The sequence below is a fragment of the Delphinapterus leucas genome, chromosome 10 (assembly GCF_059928025.1).
Source record: "Delphinapterus leucas isolate spDelLeu-1000000601 "Yukka" chromosome 10, BTC_Dleu_Yukka2, whole genome shotgun sequence".
NCBI classification, from domain to species: Eukaryota; Metazoa; Chordata; class Mammalia; order Artiodactyla; family Monodontidae; genus Delphinapterus; species Delphinapterus leucas.
Window position 1 is genome coordinate 31,590,616 of NC_143138.1, and position 22,999 is coordinate 31,613,614.

At 39.0% G+C, this 22,999-nt stretch overlaps 1 protein-coding gene across 2 annotated transcripts in view; it reads right to left on the reverse strand.

The window, feature by feature from the left end:
* The window catches only part of CDC5L (cell division cycle 5 like), a 46,476-nt gene that overhangs the window by 19,726 nt on the left and 3,751 nt on the right, over positions 1-22,999 (reverse strand). For both annotated transcript variants that reach the window (XM_089918659.1, XM_022582031.2), the window contains exons 3-13: positions 22,268-22,429; positions 21,327-21,454; positions 19,835-19,934; positions 14,395-14,613; positions 12,478-12,622; positions 10,955-11,143; positions 7,776-7,924; positions 5,656-5,818; positions 3,476-3,640; positions 2,126-2,206; positions 760-1,002 (exon numbers count right to left, since the gene is read on the reverse strand). In XM_089918659.1, the coding sequence (XP_089774785.1) occupies positions 760-1,002; positions 2,126-2,206; positions 3,476-3,640; positions 5,656-5,818; positions 7,776-7,924; positions 10,955-11,143; positions 12,478-12,622; positions 14,395-14,613; positions 19,835-19,934; positions 21,327-21,454; positions 22,268-22,429 (1,744 nt within the window). The remainder of the gene's footprint in view (positions 1-759; positions 1,003-2,125; positions 2,207-3,475; positions 3,641-5,655; positions 5,819-7,775; positions 7,925-10,954; positions 11,144-12,477; positions 12,623-14,394; positions 14,614-19,834; positions 19,935-21,326; positions 21,455-22,267; positions 22,430-22,999) is intronic.

Sequence of the window (22,999 nt, forward strand, 5' to 3'; positions counted from 1 at the left end):
TGCAGGAGAGAAGACAGACAAAGGAACCTTACCGGTTTTCTCCCAAGTTAGCCCATTCTAATGGATGAGTCCATCTCTGCCCCTCAGGGCAAAAGAGTAAAGAAAAAAGACTTTTAAGCTAATGACCACTCTGCTTCCAACCATGAAACTAACTCTATTATCTTATGCCACTGTACAGATTTCTAGTCAAAATCACAGCTGTTTGCTCTGTCAAAGCAGAAAGAATAAAATGCATATGGAGGAAGAGGCAGGACAGACTTTAGACAAGAAAACATTTCTTTATTTCCTTATCCAAAAGGGTAGGGGGAAATCATGTCAGGGGAATGAATTCAGTGAATATTTCCTTTCTGTGAATAGGTGGAAGATTGAATCTGTAAATATTTTTAATATATTCTTGTTTTTTCATAGTATTCTAAATAAGTGAGGTTTAAGTATTAAAGGCATTCCACCCTATTCAGAGACAGCAGAGTTAAACACAGAAAATAGCAACTGTAGCAACTAGCAATCAGGCATACACCCATGAGACAAGAACACCAGTGCCATCAAAGCCAGTGTTTATCTGATAAAGGCCTGCCACTGAACACAGGAAGGGGTGGGGGGATGGTATGTCCTTTGCATAACACTTAATATGAATATTTATCTCTTAACCATATATTTCAGTTGCTTATGAACATCAATAAGGGAAAATGTTAATGTCTGTCCATGATACATGGTATCTAACAAATACTTAAGTCTTGAGACAGAAATATTCAATGATACCTTTTTCAGGTCTTCTTTGGAAAACTTTTCATAAGTGTTATGTTCCAGATAGGCAATGTGCTCTGCATTATTGGTACCAAATCCTATAGTTTTTCCTTTTTTATTTCCAGATGGTTCATAAGGGTGATGTAGAAGGTCATAATGAAGCATTGTGATCATTTCTTTTTTGATTAGTTCTTCACTTTTCTGTAAATCTGTCAGAGGTGGTTCTACATTTAAGGGTCTTAGAATAGTTTCATTTACCTAAAATTTTAAAACAAGTACAATTATTAAACATGTCACTGCAACATACTAATGTTATTAGTTCTACTAGCATGAATTAAATACAGGCACACCTTATTTTACTGGGCTTCGCTTTACTGTGATTTGCAGGCAGTGTGTTTTTTTACAAACTGTAAGGCTGTGGCAACCCTGTGTTGAGCAAGTCTATTGGCACCATTTGTCCAACAGCATTTGCTCATTTTGTGTCTGTGTCACATTTTGGTAATTCTTGCAATATTTCAAAATTTTCATTACTATTCTATTTGTTATGGTGAGCTGTGATCTTTAATGTTACTACTGGAAAAAGATTACGACTCAGGCTCAGAAACTTAGATGATAATTAGCATTTTTTAGCTATCAAGTAATTTTTAATTAAGTTACGTAGTTTTTTTTCAGACATACTACTACTACACACTTGACAGACTACAGTTTAGTGTAAACATAACTTTTACATGCACAAGGAAACCAAACAATTCGTGTGACTCGCTTTATTGCATAACATTCTCTTTACTACAGCGGCCTGGAACCAAACCTGCAATATCTCCGATGTATGCCTAAAGCAGTTTTACATTTTCAAAAGAAATTATTTTCCTTTATTCTTCAAAATTCTTATTTGGGGACTTCCCTGGTGGCTCAGTGGTTAAGAATCCGCCTGCCAATGTAGGGGACACGGGTTCGAGCCCTGGTCCAGGGAGATCCCACAGGCCACAGAGCAACTAAGCCCATGCACAACTCCTGAGCCTGTGCTCTAGAGCCTGCAAACCACAACTACTGAAGCCCGTGCACCTAGAGCCCATGCTCCGCAACAAGAGAAGCCACCACAATGAGAAGCCGGCGCACCACAACGAAGAGCAGCCCCCGCTCGCTGCAGCTAGAGAAAGCCCGCATGCAGCAGCGAAGACCCAATGCAGCCAATCAATCAATCAATTTATTTTTAAAATTCGTATTTGTACCAGTGAAGCATTTCAAAGGTTGGATCTGGGAACTGCTTTACTATATTCCAGAAAGTAGATGAGATGTCTTTTTATAGACTTTATAATATAAAAAACATCAATCACATAAAAAGAAACTTAAAACTTCCTAAGCCAGAAATTCTAATACTTACTTCTGATGGTCTTGGCAGATCTTTCTGGACAGCTTTGTGCATTCGTTTCATTTCCTTTACACGCTCTGCATCTCGTATGGCCTAAAAAATTATTTTAAAAACCATTTTTGCAGCTATACAGTATTTGACACATTTCAGTAAAGCTGAAAACACTTCAGTCTATAAGAATATGTATGTTCAAGAGCTAAAGCTGTAGGAATCTGTGTTAAGTTTGTAGAAAGGCAAATAAGGCCACTAAAACTAATCAGCCTATTCATTCTCCTATTACAGTAGAAACTAAGAACTTCCAACGTCTGCCAGGAGCATTCTCCAGATTTACATGGCTCCCTCCGTCAGATAATCATTCTTTTCTTGCCCAAATCAAATCCTAAATGTAGAGGGGAGGCTTCCAATTATCCCTCCTGCAACACAACCTTTCCCTTCCACCTCAAAAGCTACTGATTTTTAATTTAAAAAGCCAGCCAATGAATGTGTTGTTTCCTGATTCTTAAATTATGAATAATGTGGGTTAACACATTAGAACTTCAAACCAGTTCTGAGAGTAAATGTAACTCAAAATAGCTAAGAGAACTAAACACATAAAGTATTATCATCTATTCCCCACCAAAAAGCACATTCATGTGGTTTCCCTCTAAAATGATTTCCATTGATGCCATTCTCACTCCAACCCTGGGAAATTATTCAGTTTCTAAAACCATCCTGAAATGGACTGCAGCAAGAATGTCTGAAGTGGGTCACATGATCTCAGTTTTAGTTCAAGTTTCACCAGTTTCCAGCCACAAGACCTGAGAAAGTTAACTTAATTCACCTGAGCCTGTTTCCTCATTTCTAAAACGAAGCTGACACCTATCCTACTTACATCACCTGGTTGTTATGCACAAATGAGAAAGTAATTAACTAGAAGATGTATTAGTACAAGGTGTTACTAATTTTATTCTGACCCAGGCTACATATCCAAAGCCACATTTTTTATTAGTTTACACTGATGAAAAACCATTTACTCAACCAATCCAAGATGTACTTGTTTTTAAGACTGATAATAACATCTTTTCTTGGCTAGAGTGAAAGCAATGTCTAAAAGACTACTTATACGTATTTTAAAGAAGCATAATGAATTTGACAGAGGATATTTAAATGGCTATCCATATAATTATACATTTTAAGAATACCTATCAAGATACCTAAGTATCTTGAAGTATTTAAGAATACCTACCAATATACTTAAGTATATTATGAACTATGTGAGTGAATACTATTAATGATGTAAGTAATTTTCTTCAGTGTAATTTTTTTTAATACTGAAAAGACTTTTAAGTAGAGATCTTGAGGCATGTAGCAGTCATCACCCACCTGCTTCCGTGCGTCCACATCGGCAGCATCTTCAATGTAAGTATCATCTATTTCACGGTCTTCCAGTTCCTTCTCGGCATTTTCTGGTAGAACAATTTCAAAGTCATTCTTAGGGGCAGGAAGGCCCAACAACCCTAAACGGAGGTGTTCACGAGATTCTCTTTCCTGTAGAAAAAAATTGGTCCTTCTCAATTCATACACATTAAAATATGCAACTAATATTGTGTAAGAGTTTCTAAAAAGTAATTAGCTTAATTTTAATTCTAGAAAAATGACCCCTAACTTCAGAGTTGAAACAAGATTTCGTTTAATTTCTATCTCCATTTCTTCCCTACCTTAAGACCAACCATAGGGCTTCCCTGGTGGCGCAGTGGTTAAGAATCCGCCTGCCAATGCAGGGGACACGGGTTCGAGCCCTGGTCTGGGAAGATCCCACATGCCACAGAGCAACTAAGCCCATGTGCCGCAACTACTGAGCCTGTGCTCTAGAGCCCACAAGCCACAGCTACTGAAACCCGTGCGCCTAGAGCCTGTGCTCTGCAACAAAAGAAGCCACTGCAATGAGAAGCCTGCGCACCACAATGAAGAGTAGCCCCTGCTAACCGCAACTAGAGAAAAGCCCGCGTGCAGTAACGAAGACCCCAGCCAAAATTAATTAATTAATTAAATAAATAAATTTATGGAAAAAAATGAAACCTTTAAAACAAAAAAAAGGACAACTCATAAACTTTGATTTGTGGTCAACAAATTTACTCTGGGATAATCTAACAGAAGGTTTGAGAATTATCTCTGAAGGAGCAAAAATAAATAAATAAATGTCCTTTAGGATTTCCATTTAAGGATTTCTGAAATTTAACAGCAAATGAAAAGAACAAGTTCAAAGGTAAATTTGTCCTTGGACTAATAAAACCTAACCTGAAAAGATGCCTGAATTTGTGTGTGTGTTTCTTTTCCATGCAAATACTAGATAATATGAAAGCCAAAGAAAACAGTTCATACTTCCCAAGAGAAAGTGCCTGGTACCCAAGTCTTCCCCAGTCCATCCTCAGCTCACTTCTCTCATTCCCCACTGCTCCATTACACGTATGCTAGGTGGAAGGACCAGATGAGCTGCTATGACGCAAACATGCTTCAGGTTCACTCACGTTAATGGCCTCCATCTGGGACAGCCCCCAACCCTCCTCTGAGCATACCTCCTCAATGAAGGTTTTCCTAGTGCCCACCCAACAAATGTGATTATTTCTCTGGCCAGCCAAAGCATGTTGGTTTTCCTCAAAGGGCTTATTTTATTCATATATTACAATTATTTTTGGACCTGGTTTAGTACTGCCAATCTCTCCAGAGCATAAACTTCTTGAAGACGAAGGACATCTTTACTCAACTTTAGATTCCCTGAAGTGTCCACATCCGTGCTTTGCACACATTAGATTCTTCATTTGTTTAATTCTTATGTAGCCACTCAGAGTTGGCATTACCTGATATCAATTTGGGCACTAAAAAAAATTCTCAAATAACCAAATCTATACATGAAGGTAGAATTAATTTGTAAACCAGAAGCAGACCATCATTGGAACTCATTTTTTTAAAAAATCTCACAATGATCTTCTGTGGCATAAATAAGAAGGCTCAACAGTGACGTAATAAAAGCAATAACGAGCAGAAACAAAACTATAACTTGTATAATTAGCTTTATACATACAAAAGAAAACTTCACTAAGGTTAGCAACAAACATCAAATTAACGTGGCTTTGAGATCTAGACTGTCCTTCTAAAAGTGTAATGAAAACAGGAATCAATGTTCAAAATCTAATTTATGAGGCATTCGAAACTCAAAACATTTTACAGAACTAGGAAAAAAAATTAAATGTACCATTCAAGAAGGTAAAGTATTAATTAGTAAATGATAAAAATTAAAAATTACAAAAGATATAAGGAGCGTTACTATCAGCATAATCATTTCTGAAAAATATATTAAGAATAAGAAAAAGTAAGCAATAAGACCATAAGATTTCCCTTCTCAAACCCTACAAATCATGTTGCTTTTCTGGTGTCCGCAGGTGTACCGAATCTTAAGGTATATGCGATATGCACTGATAAGGGGAAAAATTTTAATTTGGTACCCATGAGATATTTTTTTAAAAACTTTTTTTAAAGAATACTAAAAGGGAATTGACATGTACCATCTGCTTCACATAAGAGGGATCACTGTAGTCTGCCATTCCATCCTCGGGATTAATGTTTAACTTGTCTCGAAGAGGCGTTCTACCCGGGGTGGAGTTAATAACTGGTTTGGGAGTTGTTCCACTCCGGGGAGTCAGGCCTTCAGATCCATGAGAAGGAGTTCTATAAAGACAGAAATTCCAATTAATGAAAGTGCCAATTTTATTGGGATTGTGCTTTCAGATGTTTTTCACATAAATTATTTTACAAGGAAAACAGAAAAGAAATAAAGATTCCAGAAATTCCATCTCCCTACCTGGTTTTTAGTTAGACCTCGAGGTTAAAATAAAGCTTTGGTTCAGCTAACTCAGTATTTACACAAAGTATATTTATCTTAATGACTTCAAATAAAGTCATTACATCTGATATTTTCTTACCTTATTAATAACTAGGTCCACCAAACATTTTTCAACCTTTTTTTTAAATAAATTTATTTATTTTTATTTATTTATTTTTGATTGCATTGGGTCTTCATTGCTGTGCGCGAGCTTCCTCTAGTTGCGGTGGCTTCTCTTGTTGTAGAGCAACGGGCTCTAGGCACGCAGGCTTCAGTAGTTCTGGCACATGGGCTCAGTAGTTGCGGCTCGTGGGCTCTAGAGCGCTGGCTCAGTAGTTGTGGCGCACGGGCTTAGTTGCTCTGCGGCTTGTGGGATCTTCCTGGACCAGGGATCGAATCCATGTCCCCTGCACTGGCAGGCGGATTCTTAACCACTGTGCCACCAGGGAAGTCCCACAACCTTTTCTTGACACATCAGGGTGGCTGAGAACACACAGTGGACAGACAGGTTGGCCACCACACTCAAGATCCCAAATGACTCCTTTCGAGTTCAGTATTTTCAACTTATCATTTGTCTCCTCCCTGCCTGTAGCTGTTGGCTATCACATCATCATCATCATAGATGTGCATACCTCAAGTACTTCCTTCCTCTACATTTTGTTTGGAAACCAAACACCAGGCTTTTAGAATCACATCTAAATATGAATAGCTCTGAGTTAGGGCTAAGAAACTCTCTAAGGAATAAAAGCCATAGACTTTGCACCTTACAGTTTAATTGTTCAAAGCCTTTTTTTTTTTTGGTTGATTACTTCCTGTATCTTGGCTGTGTTCCAGACAGGTGGTGCTGCCAGAGTTGTTCCCAGAGGTGAGGTGAGGTGTTACCATATAACACATGGTCCCTGCCCTCAATGAGCTTACAATCTAGTTGAGAAATGAGACACCCATGGGGAAAAAGGGATTAGGCTCTCTTGCAAGCCTTGCAATTAAATATTATATAAGGTTTTGGGTGCCAGTGTTTCTTGATCCTGCTGTTATGTGCAATTGTAACAGTCTTCATATACTTAACAACCGGTAGGAGGACATATTTTAAAATTAAAAGTAAACCCTAAATATTTCTAACCTTAAAAGCTCAAACTCCATTTTAATACAAATTGCTTCTATAATGTTTGTATCTTAAAAATTTTTCTTTAAAAATAGTAGCTTAAAACAAAAGAAGTATAAACAAATACTGAATTCTGAACTCCAGTTAACGATATACACAACTAGGAAGCGTTTAGGGTGAAATGGACGAATACCTGCAACTTGGAAATTATTAAAAATAAGATAGATTGATGGACGGATATGTGATTAAAGCAAACACTGTAAAATATTAACTGGAGAATTGGGTGGTGAGTATATGGATGCTTGCTTTACCATTCTTTCAATGTCTCTGAATGTTAGAAATTTTCATAATAAAATGTTGGGGGAAAAGCAACAGTAATACATACATAAAAAGGCTTAGAATTTTTATAAAATTCACCAAATCATCATTAACAATGGATTGATCTGCTCTTTTAAATCAGATTAAAAGTATTCAGAAACGAGGTGATAGCACCAGAAACTCTGAAAAAAAAACAAGAAGCTCCATTTGGTATTTGACTATTTCCTGGATACGATAATGTTATTTGCTACTATGAGGAGAAATTAAAAAGCAAGTTAAACACTTATTTCCATTCTCTGCCAGCATTTCTAAAGCAAACATGTTGTCCAAGTCCTCGGATTCAAGTTTTTCTAAAGCAGAAAACAGTTATTTATTTACAATACCTGAATGGGGTAGAAAGAACTGTGTTTGGAGTCTGTACAACCTGCCGCTGTGGAGTCACACCTGAGAAGTCGCTCTCGTGCAAAGGGGTGTTAAGTCCACCTTTTAATGGGGTGTCCACGTTGGTCAGAGCCATGAGGTTTTGGGCTTCCTGATTAACAAGAAGGTAAAGAAGCACGTTTTAACAGTTTAGACAGGAGAGCAAATTCCTCTCTTCTTGTCCTACTACACAAATCTTGAAACAGGCAGAATTCTTATACATTTTTCTCAATGAAAACCAAGAGAGAAAACAAATACTGAGCTGTGGCAGAATTCAATACTTCCATTCCTTCTGTCAACCTAACATTAGCATGCCAGAAGTTCTGGAATAGGGATACCCTGGTAGCAGTGATTAAGAATCTGCCTGCCAATGCAGGGGACACGGGTTCGAGCCCTGGCCCGGGAAGATCCCACATGCTGCAGAGCAACTAAGCCCATGCGCCACAACTACTGAGCCTGCGCCCTAGAGCCCACGAACCACAACTACTGAGCCCATGTGCCACAACTACTGAAGCCCGTGCACCTAGAGCCCATGCTCCACGACAAGAGAAGCCACCGCAATGAGAAGCCCATGCACCACCATGAAGAGTAGCCCCCCACTCGCTGCAACTAGAGAAAGCCCGCGCGCAGCAACGAAGACCAACGCAACAAATAAATAAATAAATAAGAATTCCCTAATAAATAAGTTATAGGGATGTAATGTATAACACAGGGAATACAGCCAATATTTTACAGCAACTTTATATGGAGTATAATCTATAAAAATATCAAAGCACTATGTTGTACACCTGAAACCTATTCAATATTATAAGTCAGCTATACTTCAATAAATAAATAAATACATTTTAAAAGTAAAACAATTTAAAAAGAAATCTCCCCAATAAAACATCCCAGCCAGTTCAGCCCACAGGAAAGTCTGGAGTCAAGGGGCCCTACCCACACCCAAGGAGTGTCTAGTCAGCTTTTAATTGCCCTACCCTTATTCCCTAGACATAGGCAAAGAACAAGATCAAAAGATATTTGAGGGGCTTCCCTGGTGGTGCAGTGGTTGAGAGTCTGCCTGCCAGTGCAGGGGACACGGGTTCGAGCCCTGGTCTGGGAGGATCCCACATGCCGCGGAGCAACTGGGCCCGTGAGCCACAGCTGCTGAGCCTGCGCGTCTGGAGCCTGTGCTCCACAATTAGACATTTAAAAATTGAACACATTTAAAAAAGAGCTCTTAGAAATTAAAAATATGACAGTAGAAATTTTAAAAAAAGATAAAATTCAGAAAATCTCCTAGCAATGAAATCAAAGTCAATTAAGACAGAAAACCAGAGAGTAATAAGTAGCAAAATAAATTAATGAAAGGGAAGAAATTTTTTAATTTTCAAAATAACTTCCCAGAATTGAAGGCCATGAGTCTATAGAATTAAAAGACCCACCAAGTACCTAGCACAGTGGTTAAAAATAGACCCACATCAAGAAACACACATGTGAAAAAGAGAAGATCATATAAGCTTCCAGAGAAAGAAAAAACCAGGTTTCCTATTAACAACCTGAATGGCACAGGACGTATCAATAACAACAATGAAAGCCAGAAGACACTGGAGCACTGCCTTCAGAACTGTGAACAGAAACCCTTTCAATCTGGAATTCTATACCCTGTTGTACTATCAATCATATAAGAGGGTAGGAGAGTTATTTACAGATATTCAAGGTCTTAAAAATTCCATCTCCCATGAAACCTTCCTCAGAAAGCTACTGACAGATACACTTCACCAACAAGGGAGTCAACCAAAAAAGCCAGAGACATGGGAGCCAAGAAAGAGGAGACACAAGGGACTTTCTAGGGTGACAGTGAAGGGAAAGCAAGAGAACAAGCTGTAACAAGATCTAAAGAGTAATCAGTCCAGACTAGAACATTCAGAAGTTCTGGGAACGACTTCAAGTGTTGAAAAAGGTAAGAATACCTAAAATGTGACCAGATTACAGGAGATTTACAGTTAGTATAAAGTCCAGAACTGAATTTGTGCTAAGTAATCAGAAAATTTAGCAACTAAATAAAACAAGTATTAATTCAAAGAAAAACAAAATACTGTACAGTAGAGTAATTATAAGGCATTTTGTGGGTCAAGTGCAGTTTGACCCACAGTTTACGTAGTGAATGAATGCAGTTTACGTAGTCATAAGGTAAACCATAAATATGGAGCTAGCCAAAATTATGATTAACTATAATGGAAGATGGGAAAATGGAAAGCGTGTGTATGCACAGTAGAGGCAGAAGATGTGAGAGAGCCAGATGTTCAAATCCTTGGTGGAAAAATGCCTAAAACTGAAGAAAAACCAAAATGTAACAAGTGTCTTAGTAGTAAGGTGGTAAAAACAAAGAGCTATCACTGGTACCTCTAGAGAGCAAGCAATGAGGGGCACTGTTTTTCTTACAAAGTCTTGCAGGGCTACTTGACTCCTGAATCAGTAGTCAAATTATATTTGACTATTAGAAAATTGAGATGTAAGAGTGCTAAAAGACTCAGTAGTATTCCGTTAGGTTTGTCTATTCTCTGGCATGCAGACACCCTAAAGAACACACAGGGCTTCCCTGGTGGCGCAGTGGTTGAGGTCCGCCTGCCGATGCAGGGGACACGGGTTCGTGCTCCAGTCTGGTAAGATCCCACATGCCGCGGAGCGGCTAGGCCCGTGAGCCATGGCTGCTGAGCCTGCACGTCCAGAGCCTGTGCTCCGCAATGGGAGAGGCCACAGTAGTGAGAGGCCCGCATACCGCAAAAAAAAAAAAAAAAAAAAAAATAGAACACACAGAGCTGTACACCCTATGTGCTAAGGAGAGAGAGGGAAATAGTACTGAAGGCAGTCTATGCCAAGCTAAGTACAGAATCACAAGAAAGTTTTAAAAATTACTGACTACACGTGTTTGATTTTTTTTCCAGGGCTGCTAGGCAATGTGAAATTTTTAAATGCTATGCTTTACTGACAGGATTTAGCTTCCCTACTACAGAAATCTCTAGCAGCTATGCATTCAGGACTGTTTCAAACTGCTTACCCTAAAACACACAAAACCAAACCATTTATAGTGTTCTCCTTTATAATACTTTTAAGGATAATAAACAAAGTGAAAGGCTCACTCTACCATATGGCAGCCTACCTGCAGAATTCTGTCCTGGGAAGCTGGTGTTCGTGGTGTTCTCAAAGCGATGCTGTTGTTGGTGACATTGTACTCAGACAAGAGAGTACTGGAAGCCGAGTTTGTTATGCCAGATTCCTCAGCAGTCTGACGTGCAATTTCACTTGCTTGGCCTACTTTTACAACTTCCTGGAGTTCTGCATCTGAAATCTAAAGACACAGTTATCACAGTAGCAATATTTTAACCAAGAATAACACAGCTTAAAACTTCCACATTCCAGAAGATGAACTGCTGAAGCTGTGTGATGAGTGCACAGGGGCTCGCTGTAGCACTCTCTTTACTTTTTGTGGGTTTGAAAATTTCCATAATAAAGTTTTTTAAAGTCTTCCCTATTTAATGGGGGGGAGGGGGGCAGAATTCCATATGTGACATAGAATTAAGCTGCAAATACTGAAATTCCTTTTCAGTATTTCCATACTGAAATTCTTTCAAACCAAAATATTTATAAATCAAGAACATAAAATAATAGTGTTTATACAAAGCCATTTATCAATTAGGGGGAGGGTGGGCACTAAAAACCAATTAAAATATCACACAGAGTCCACAAAGCCACAAGATCCCTAAGAAAATCAAAAGGTGTTATCCTTGTAATTTTACCAAACTAAATATCCTAAGAACTAAAAAAAAATTACAGGCAAAATCTCAGTTTAAGAAATATAACTACTACGAATAACAGCATCTAACAAAATTATTTTATGTTTATGCCCAAGGATTTTGTACTGATGCAGCCAGGGCACTCATTTGCAGAAAGAAGCTGTTCAAGCCTCCTAAATCCATCCCTCTGCTGCATTTAACTGTCCAATTCTACAAAGCTGTACTCGTCAAAACAAAACAAGAGCTTATTCAAAATCCCCATGTTTCTGACCAACTATAATTCAAAGGAACAGAGCCTATGATGAGCTGAATGAATTTTCTCTTCTCCACAACTCCCATGTTGATTTTCACAGCTATTGTCTCAAAAAGAGAAGGAGGGGGCTTCCCTGGTGGCGCAGTGGTTGAGAGTCCGCCTGCCGATGCAGGGGACACGGGTTCATGCCTCGGTCCGGGAAGATCCCACGTGCCGCGGAGTGGCTGGGCCCATGAGCCATGGCCGCTGGGCCTGCGCGTCTGGAGCCTGTGCTCCGCAACGGGAGAGGGCGCAACAGTGAGAGGCCCGCGTACCGCAAAAAAAAAAAAAAAAAAAAGAGAGAGAAGGAGGTGTGACACAACAAAACATTCCCTAAAAGAAAGTGGCCTGAAGTCCACAAGGCCAAATACCACCTTTATCAGCTACAAAAAAGAGGTCTGGAGCCCTAGCCTACTGAAAAATTGCTAAGAGCTGACAATTACTTACTAAACCATCATATGAGCAGTTCAAGGCCTGATGTTTCTTAAAGGTACCAAGCACCCAGCAAAAGCCTGGCACATAGGCCCGCAAACATTTGCTGGATAAATGGTAAGCATAGGAGTTCATACAATGAAAAACCTGCTTTTATCAGATTACCTGAGGGGCAGGTAGTACTAGTTTGCTTCTCTTTTTAGTAAATTCAGAAACACCACTAGTTTGAAGAATTGCTGACGGTAAATCAGATTCTTTTTTCCTTTTCAAATGCTGCTTGTCTTTTTTTCTATCTCGTCCTTCTTTTTCACTGTCACGGATCAAGGTGGAGAACAGATTTTTTAAAGTTACATATAGGCAGCAACATTAAACGCCATATAAATAGTCATATGCTCTGAACGAAATAATCCCATTCCTAATAAAATTATGACAAAAAAGACAAAACAATATACATTAAGTTGTTCCCTATACCATTACCTACCCACTATACTCAAGAGGAATGCAGACTTAGAATATCAATAGAATTACTAAGAAAATAAGATATACTAAGCAATTTAAGCACTAAATATTAAAACTATGTAACTATAGGGCTTCCCTGGTGGCGCAGTGGTTGGGAGTCCGCCTGCCGACGCAGGGGACACGGGTTCGTGCCCCGGTCCAGGGGGATCCCACATGCCACAGAGCGGCTGGGCCCATAAGCCATGGCCGCTGAGCCTGCGCGTCCGGAGCCTGTGCTCCGCAACGGGAGAGGCCACAACAGTGAGAGGCCCGCGTACCACAAAAAAAAAAAAAAAAAAAAAAAAAAAACTTATGTAGCTATAAAGACTATGATAAGCAAAATGTTACATATAACATGAAAAGAAAAACATAAAACTACTCCTATATTTGACTATGTTCACGTAAAAATATGTGTGTGCACATAGGAAAATGATGAAGTATACAAAAACGGAAACAATTAAATGAAGGGAACAGAATTAAAACGTGAGTTTTAAAGTTTTCCTTTAAAACTATTCTTCAATTGTTTGCTATGATTTTTTTTTAATTCATAAATTTTTTTAAAGGATATCTAAATCCTGACAAATGACACCAGAAAGTTGTTAAGGTCTAAAGCCAGGCTCAAGGCCATCTTTTAAAGGACCAGGAAGGCCTTCTCCCCCTCTGCATGCCATCCTCTTCTTCCATCTAGTCTACTCCTTCCAAATGACTATTTTTTCTTCAATCTCTTTATTTGTAGAGGCTACCTAAAGCAAGATCCTAATTTGAAAAATAAATACAATGGAGTACATCCAAGAAAATCCTGTTTCACAGTGACTGACATCTGTTGTTTACTAACAATTCATGTCAACAGAAATGGAAGGCCATTGGGGGAGTACTAAAAATCTCTGACAATCCTAAAAGGTTCTCCCCACAACATTCAGATATAACAATTTAAAACCTCTAAAAATCCCTAGAAATAAACAAAATCCTCTATATTCTAAGATATTTTAAAAATATACCTACTAATCGCCATTAAGTGAAAAGATTTAAAAATGCATTGGTAATGTTTTTCCTTTTAATTTCATTTTAAAAAAAACAAGAGGGAATTCCCTGGCGGTCCAGTGGTTAGAACTCACCACTTTCACCGCCGGGGCCCAGGTGTGATCCCTGGTCAGGGAACTAAGATTCCACAAAGTCTCATGGCACAGGCAAAAAACCCCAGAAAAACAAGATAAAATTTTCACTAGAAAAAAAACTAAGAAGAAGCAGACCAGATTTTGACAGATTCCTTCAGGCCATTAGTAAAATAACTAACCTCTTCCCAAAGGTACATTTCGTAAATGTTAAGACTGTGATTCTGAGTAGACAGTTCACTAAGAGCCAAGCGCTGACATTTCAAGAGCTTCGAACAGCGTTCTGTGCTAAAAGCGTTACAGCCAGGGTCACTGGTTTTCTCAGAAAGGTGAATCCATTAAATAAGTAAAAGCATTATGTAAACCACATTGTGCTAACTAAGAAATATCTGGCTCTGACAAGGATAATACGTGGCCCTCCATAAAATTACTACTATACTTTTCCATTTATAAAAACAGAAAGGCAACTTACGATCTCAGCTCCCCATCAAGATCCTGTTGTCTTAACTTTCTGAAATCGGCATCAAGAGCCTGGTAGTTTTCCTCAGAAGTATCATAGAAACCAAGAGCAGGCTTTTTTTCAAATGGGATTTCAGCGTTATAATCAACTCCTCTCTTCTTTTTTCTTTTCTTCTGAATTTCTATGCCAGCTGCTCGAAGTTCTCTTCTCTTTTGGAGGGCAGCAAGACGCCTGAAGAAAGAGAACACAAATCACCTTCAAAATCATACACCATTGGGAAAGGATGGATCATCCATCAGAGTTAAGAAAACTACCCGGTCACTTGGGGAAGAAATATTTATTTAAATCCTCACTTCACACCGTTCACCAAAATCAATTCCAGTTTTGATTTAAAGGTACACACATACACTAGAGCAAAGAGAAAAGCCAGAAGGAACTGTAAGTAAATATGTATCCAATCTCTGGATGGGAATATACTCACTTAATATAAATTAAATAAAGGGTGAAAAAAACAATCAACAGCTTTGAATTTTAAAATTTATAACCCTGTAGCACCATTTTTTAAAAATAAAACAATATTAAAAGGCAAATAATAGGAAAAAATTTTGCACTTAGTATTAGGAATGGTTTGATATAAAGAATCTAAGCAAGTTTTTAAAAAACGTACCCAAGGAAAAGGAAGAACAAAAGGAAATAAACAGTTCACTAAGGGAAAAAAGTGCAAATAGCTAAAATGACAGAGTGTACTTTAATAATCAAAGAATCACAAATTAAATCAAGTACCATTTCTACATATCTAATCAACAGCCTTCAATTTTTGCTTTGTTTTAATGGCAAGGGTGCAAACAGTGGACACTCTCTCACAATGGTAATGAGAAAGTACAGTGGTATAGCTTTCCCCAAAGAGAATTTGGAAATACACATTAATACCCCTAACTTTTTTACATTTTTAACCCAGCAATTTCACTCTTCAGTCTTAGCCTAAGGAAATAAATAGGGACATGTACAAGGCCTTAACTACAAGACTGGTTACCAAGCACTGTTCAGAAAAGCAGATAAACAGACACAACCTAAACATCCAACAATAACAAATTAGTTAAAATAATTTATAACACAGCTATAAGATAAGATATTATATGGCCATCTAAATAACCTTTAAGAAATCTGTAGGGCCTTACCTTGTGGCACAGTGGTTAAGAATCCGCCTGCCAATGCAGAGGACACGGGTTCGAGCCCTGGCCTGGGAAGATCCCACATACCGCGGAGCAACTAAGCCCGTGTACCACAACTACTGAGCCTGCGCTCTAGAGCCCACGAGCCACAACTACTGAGCCCACATACCACAACTACTGAAGCCCGCACGCCTAGAGCCCGTGCTCTGCAACAAGAAAAGCCACTGCAATGAGAAGCCCGCGCACCGCAACGAAGAGTAGCCCCCGCTCGCCGCAACTAGAGAAAGCCCACGTGCAGCAACGAAGACCCAAAGCAGCCAAAAATAATAAATAAATAGATATAGATAGATAAATAGAAAGAAATCTATAGCTAGATAGATAAATAGAAAGAAATCTGTAAATCTACTCTGACATGGAAAGATGCTCAAGACACATTGCTGTTTAAAACAATGTTACAAAGTTTACATGTTATGGAGCAACGTGTAAAATTATATGCATATCTATCAGTGGATACGTGCATGGGGAGATGTGAAGGATGTTCACCCGAACAGTAACAGTGATAATCATAGGAGGTTGGAATTTCATTTTTTACTTTTTCCTTTGTACTTTCCCAAGATGCTATAACGTTAATGATTCAATGATTAGAAAAGCTATTCAGAATATTAAAGAGGGGAAAAATCAAATTATAAAACAGTATATAGGAGCAATTTCACAAACCCACTCCCCAGCAAAACTGACAAAAATTATTAAAAAAAAAAAAAAAGTTAAGTCTCTGGAAGGGATCCTAAAGGAGATACAGCAAATGAAGAAATGTTTATTCAAGAAAATCTACAAAAATTCGATAAGAAAAGTGAGAGCCTGCAGTATTCAAATCAAGACCCACTCCCTCTTCTCTTCTCCCGTCCCAGCTCAGGGAGACAGAAACTCCACTCCACACTTGGTGCAGCCAAGAACACAGGGTTCTCTCTCCGCTCCAGCTCCCTGGCTTTCATTCCAGTAGGGGCAGGACAGCAGCATTTCTCATCCTGCCTCCAGGAAGCCACTGCAGAGGCTAAGTTCAGACAAGAGTGACTGAGAAGGAGGGGCTTCCTTCTTCTGCCCAGGGGCTCTACCTTGGGCACAGTGCTACTGAGAATACTGGAGCCCAACCTGGGCCTGTGGGATGAGGGTCAGGGTTAGGGGACCTGGGGCTGCTGCCTACCCCCACCCCCGACACTGAACACTCAGCTCCTAAAGTGGGTGTGTCACTCAACGACAAGTACATCAGCACCCCTGGATAGAACAGAGAATTCCAAACTCTCCCCAAAGAAACTGACTTCATTTGCAAAAGGAAATGGAGACGTTCAGGCCTCAGGGCACTCTCAAAAACAGTGGAAGTCTGGATGAAAGGCAACTGTGAAGAAACCGACAGATTCTTTGGAGATGCAGCTAAACTGCAGGCCCACTAGTTTGCCAGAGAGAATCAATCTCTTTGAAAAGTGGGAGAAGCCCTCCTGGGATGAGAACAACTACCAAACACTGACCTCAGAAACTATCCCTTCAAAGGAGCCGAAGTTTGATTGGAACACTTTGTGGAGCAATTTATGCCTCAAGCCATCGTTGAAAACAATACAGCAATAAACTGGCAATTAGTAGAGTTTAACAGCTGGGTGTAGCCAGGGAAGAAGATGTCAAAGAAAGTCCTGTCAAAACCACCTCATCCCAAGGCGACTGTGGGCACACCCAAGACTGTGTCCCCATGAGGAGCAACATCAGAAGCTTCACATTTCTGGGTGAGGAATGGGAGAACAGACTTCACTAAAATAATCCAGCTAGTCACTAAAGGAGTAAGTAAGCAAGCAACAGTAACAAGGCGTGGATGGGGGCAACACAGTACCCAGAACTGCTACAATATATCATCCAAAGTGTCCAGTTCTTAACAAAAAAAGGTGAGACATGCAAAGAAACAGGAAAGCATGACCCACACCAGAAAATAAGCAGGCAACAGAAACTGCCTGTGAGAGCAACCAGATGTCAGCTTTGACAGACTTCAAAGGAGACATTACAAGTATGTTCAAAGAACAAAAGGTAAGCACGATTAAAGAAGGAAGGTAGGATGAAAATGTTCATCAAATAGAGAAGATTAACAAAAATAAATAATTAAAAAGAACCAAATGGGGCTTCCCTGATGGCGCAGTGGTTGAGAGTCCGCCTGCCGATGCAGGGGACACAGGTTCATGCCCCGGTCCGGGAGGATCCCACATGCCGCGGAGCGGCTGGGCCGGTAAGCCATGGCCACTGAGCCTGCGCGTCCGGAGCCTGTGCTCCGCAAAGGGAAAGCTGAGACAAAAACTTCACTAGAACAGATTCGAAGTAAAGAATTAGCCAAGATGAAGACAGATGGATAGAGATTATGCAATCCAAAGGAAAGGGGAAAAAAAAAAAAGAATGAAGAAATACGAACAGAGCCTCACAAAAAGGTGGAACACCATTAAGTGCACAACATATGCACAGTAGGAATATCAAAAGGAAAAAGGAGATGTTTTTCTAATGTTTCTAAAACATTAAAAAAAGGAGAACACTGGCTGAAAATTTCGCAAATTTATTGAAAATCATTAACCTACACATCCAGGAAGCTCAACGAACTGCAAGTAAGATAAACATTAAGAAATGCACAAACAGAAATATTATACTAAAAATGATGAAAGACAAGGAGAAAATCTTGTAAACAGAGAGAGAAAAACGATTCATCACTTACAAGGGAACCCCAGTAAGATTAACTTCTCATCAAAATAGTCTATACAGTATGATCTAATTTTACACAAATGTTACTGTATGTGTAGTACACATAAATGTATGTCTATATTGAGAAGAGAAAGGTTTGAAGGGACACATTTCATAAGTAATTTTATTCTTTAAATAAAACAAAGACTTCAAATGACATTAGAAAACCTTTACAATATAATGCTAAGTGAATATAACCAAGCTATATAGCATTGTATCAACCATGCCCCAAAAAGAAAATAGTACAATACTATATTTTGTAGGAAAAGTGTTATTACTTTTATAATCAATAAAAAGCTTTAAGTTATAAAACAGATCTGTAATTTAACATTTAAAGTAAATAATCCTGCAGTACATTCTCCATACACACCAATCTAGTTAATGACAAGATATACGCACAAGTTATAAAGATGTTCTACAAGAAAATCTACAAGAAAGTGTAGGGTAAATTTAAATCTGGAAAAATGTATTTGTTAAAGCAAGCAATACCAACCATACTTGGAGATTTTCATATATATATACCTGTCATATCCCTGGGCCAATCCACATGGTTAAAAGGCTCAAACAATTTTGGTCCCCAAACAACCATGGACAAAAATGGAAAAATGAGTTTTTTTACCTTACTCACATTACTTAACCCTAAATAGTATACGGAACAGAAAGGTGACTAAGACCCAGCAGAAAATTTAGAACCTCCTCTTAGCTTCTGTTTACTGTCCCAGGCCAGTCATACTCCCATCACAAGTAACTATTCTGGGCTAGTGGTTGTCCAGCTATGGCAAAAAGCATCCTCTGGCATAAAAGAATCCTCCATCCCAGGATCTGGCACTTCACAGCCATTACTGGGGAAACCATCAACACAATGCTAGTTATTAGGTCAGGAAGTATCAATACTTCCCAGCTTAGGGACCAAAAAAGGTAGTTGTGGAGGCTGGGGAGGCTATTCCAATGCCTGAATTCCAAAAGCTAATAAGCTCTTATAAAGTTCAAGTTTTCCCTTTAACCACTTCATCTGGGTTTCTAGGCCATTAGAAATGATGTCAACCATGGATCTAACCAAAAGGGAGGGGAAAGTAGAGAAAACCTTGAGCAGAGGGCAATACTTAATTCCACTCACTTTTTAAATACAAATTTCTATGACAGCCTAAAATGTGGTTCAAGGCTCATTAACTCCCTCCATGTTCAGCTGAGTCTCCTGTTTCACAGCCGTTGCCTGCCCAACGCTAATCAATGAGAGTAGCTAATTGGCAGTCACACCACAGTCCCAGAGCCCCGTGTGTCCTCCAGCCATCTGACGCCAAGATGGCTACAACAAATGAAGCTCCCCCATGCTAACAGTTCAAATCCAACACACCAAGACATACATGTATGTCTATACCCGGGCATTACTTCTGCCATGTTGGAATTAGACAACTCTAGTTATCATTCACCCAACAGGGTTGATAAATCACACAGTTTTACTGGGCCTAAGGATGCACAGACTAATTTGTTCAACTATAGATGGAAAACAACCATACCTTGCTTCTTCCAACTGTTTCTCCCTCGCTTTCCTCTTGGCTTTCTTTCCCTGAGTATTAGCCAGGCGGGCTCTAGCTTCAGAAAGCATCTCCAATTCATCTGCAAAAATAAAGAGAACAAAAACTAACTTCTCCAACAGAAGCAAGGTGAGAGACATACCCTACTGCTTAAGATGAGAAAACCCATCAATATCATCGTTATATGGTGCAGCATAAAGGAAACAGCTTGGGTTTTTAAGTCAAACCTAAGTTAAAAATCGTGCCACCACTGGACAGTCATGTGACTCTGGATAATAACGCTTCACCACGTATAAAATGGGAACAACAATTCCTACTTCACAGGGATGTTGAGAAGAACTAAGGGAAAAGAAATAGGTAAAGCATCTAGCAAATACTCATTAAACAGTGGCTATAATTATCATATCCTTCATTATCGTCAACTATCTGGCACAGCACGAATTGCGAAATATTGTAAAAACTACTGTTTAATTATAAGGGAACTGACAATCTTCATTATCATTTTTCCTTCATTTTTTTCCTCAGAACTATTTCTCTCCTCCAGTATATTTTCCATAGCTCCCCAGAGGAGAACAAATTTCATTACTGATACCTTAGAGCAATTCCTACGCAAGGGTGTCCAATGAAATCACAAGGGAACTTTAAAAAACAAAAAAACCCTCAGATTCCAGGATTACCCTCCATTCCCGCCCCCACCAACTTACTGACGCAGACCTCCTGGGGAAGCCCTGGTACCTTTATTTTTTAAAGTTTGCCATGTGACAGTGATGCAGCCAGCCTAGCCACAGTCTGCCTTTGGGAACAACTACCTTCAAACTTTTAAATTAAAAACTCAACAAATATTCACTGAATGCTTCAGGACAACCCTGTGAAGTAAGATAGATATTATTACTCTCCATCTGACAGGAAAGAGAACCAAAGTTCAGAGAGATTATATGACTCACCTAAAGTCAAATAGCTAATAAGTGGCAGACATGGCACTAAACTAGATTAAAATCTAGTTCCTCTGATTCCTGATTCAATGTCTCAAAAAGGCATCATAAGTCTCCCTCATGGTATTGTAGTGTTGCCCTTTCAAGAAGATCAAACTTCCTGTCTGAAGTCAAAAAAGTAGTTAGTAGGAGCACTGGATCCCCAAATCCTGACTTGTTGCCTCTCTCCTCAGAATAGAAATGAGAACACAGAATCCTCAAGAGCTTACCTCTAGCCACCAGGAAATGTCCAGTAATATCACACTGCTTAACTTACTAAATGAATCGAAACATCAAAAGATAAAGGGACATTATACAAAAAGAGCAATTACTCTATGACAGAAGGTTGGACACACTTGGAAAGATACTTAGAGTAACAACTACAGACAGAACTGCAATTTGAAAAAGTCAGAGGAGTTTAGAAAAGAACTAAGAGAGTTAAAAGAAGGCCTGAGAAGTCTATGGTTACCAAAGAAATAAAGTCCTCACAAAAATACACTTACCCTCATCCATATCAATCGGATCAGGCCGTGCTGGTTTTGTTTCTGGATTTGGATCTATTTCTCCAGGTTTAAGTTTTCGTGGATCATCTGTTGTTTCCTCTTCATTGTCTCTCTGGGCAGCTTTATCCCTAGGAATGAGCCCAGAGTAATCAGTCACACTACCACCCGTTTAGTCTTAGAAATACCAGGTTCCCTAGTGCTGGCACCCTTTTCTTTGAAAAACCCAACGGATGGGCATTAACAAAAATAAAGCATTTCTACTATTGCTTCACCTGAAAAGAGATGGTTTTAAATTTCTCTCTAATTTCAGTGTTTCCATTCACCATGAAACAGGATCCAAGCAGCTCCCTAAATCACAAATGCAGCAGAGCCACACAAAAAAACTTCTAGAGAAGAATCAAGATGTTCCAATGGTTAACTCTCAGCAGTATGACTATGGGTGATTTTTATTTGCTTTTTCACTATTTTTTTCCCAGATTTTCTATGATGAACATGTATGATTTGTATAACTTTTTTTTTTAGTATTTATTTATTTATTTGACTGCGCTGGGTCTTAGTTGGGGCACGCAGGATCTTCGTTGCAGCATGCGGGATCTTTCAGTTGCAGCATGTGGGCTCTCAATTGCAACATGCGGGATCTAGTTCCCTGACCAGGGATCAAACCCAGGCCCCCTACACTGGGAGCGTGGAGTTTTAACCACTGGACCACCAGGGAAGTCCCTGTATAATACTTTTTAATTATTTCTTTAAAAAGTATACAAAAGGAGACATAATCTTGATCAACCACACGAGACTTGGAATATACAATCCAATAGCTTTAGCTCCTCTGGCTTTATTCAGATCTGTAACTAATGTTTAAGGACAGAAAATGCTAAAAGTGTATTCAGCTTCATTCAGAAGATATACACACATTTTAATACTGCTTTTGGAGATTCACTTACAGAAGAAATTCATAGTGTTCCAAACACTGGGCAGCTGTTCTTCCAATGATTGGAGCAATGGTCCTCCACTGAGTTGGCATCAACTTGGCCAAGTGCAAGAGTTTTTCCTCTTCTTCTCTGGACCATTCCGTTTTCTTAATGCTGGGATCCAGCCACTCATACCTATTAAAAAGACATCATTTTATACCTTAATCAGTCACCCAGCATGAATATCCTCCTTACGTATTAGACATACTGGCTTCTAGTATCTGAAAAATGCAAGCTAACTCTCATCCTTCAATCACAAAAGCTGGTTTTTTTTTTAACAACAGAATATTCCCTATTTGGTTAAACTTACCCCATTCCAAATACCCTATCTCACTAAATTCTACTGTATCTTAATTATGCAAGGTTAGTAATGCTTAAGAAAGGTAACATGACTGAAACATGATCATATGCCTTCCTTCTCAACTACCAATTGTTTCCATTCATCTTACACTTTATTAGAGGTTTTGCATTTATAAATAAGACAAAACCACCTCATATTTTCAGTGTTTCTAGTTTTCATAGTACTTTCTGGTGCTTTGACTTGATTCTTACAACACCTTGGCTTACTTCTTTAAGCATTTGACTTACACTCACTAAATGCTTTTCAAAATTGTATTTGTTTGGTGAGTTTTTTAATTTAATAAAACTACTATGTCATCTCTGTCTTTCCTCATGCTCCACCTGACCCACCTTTTCTATCCAGTC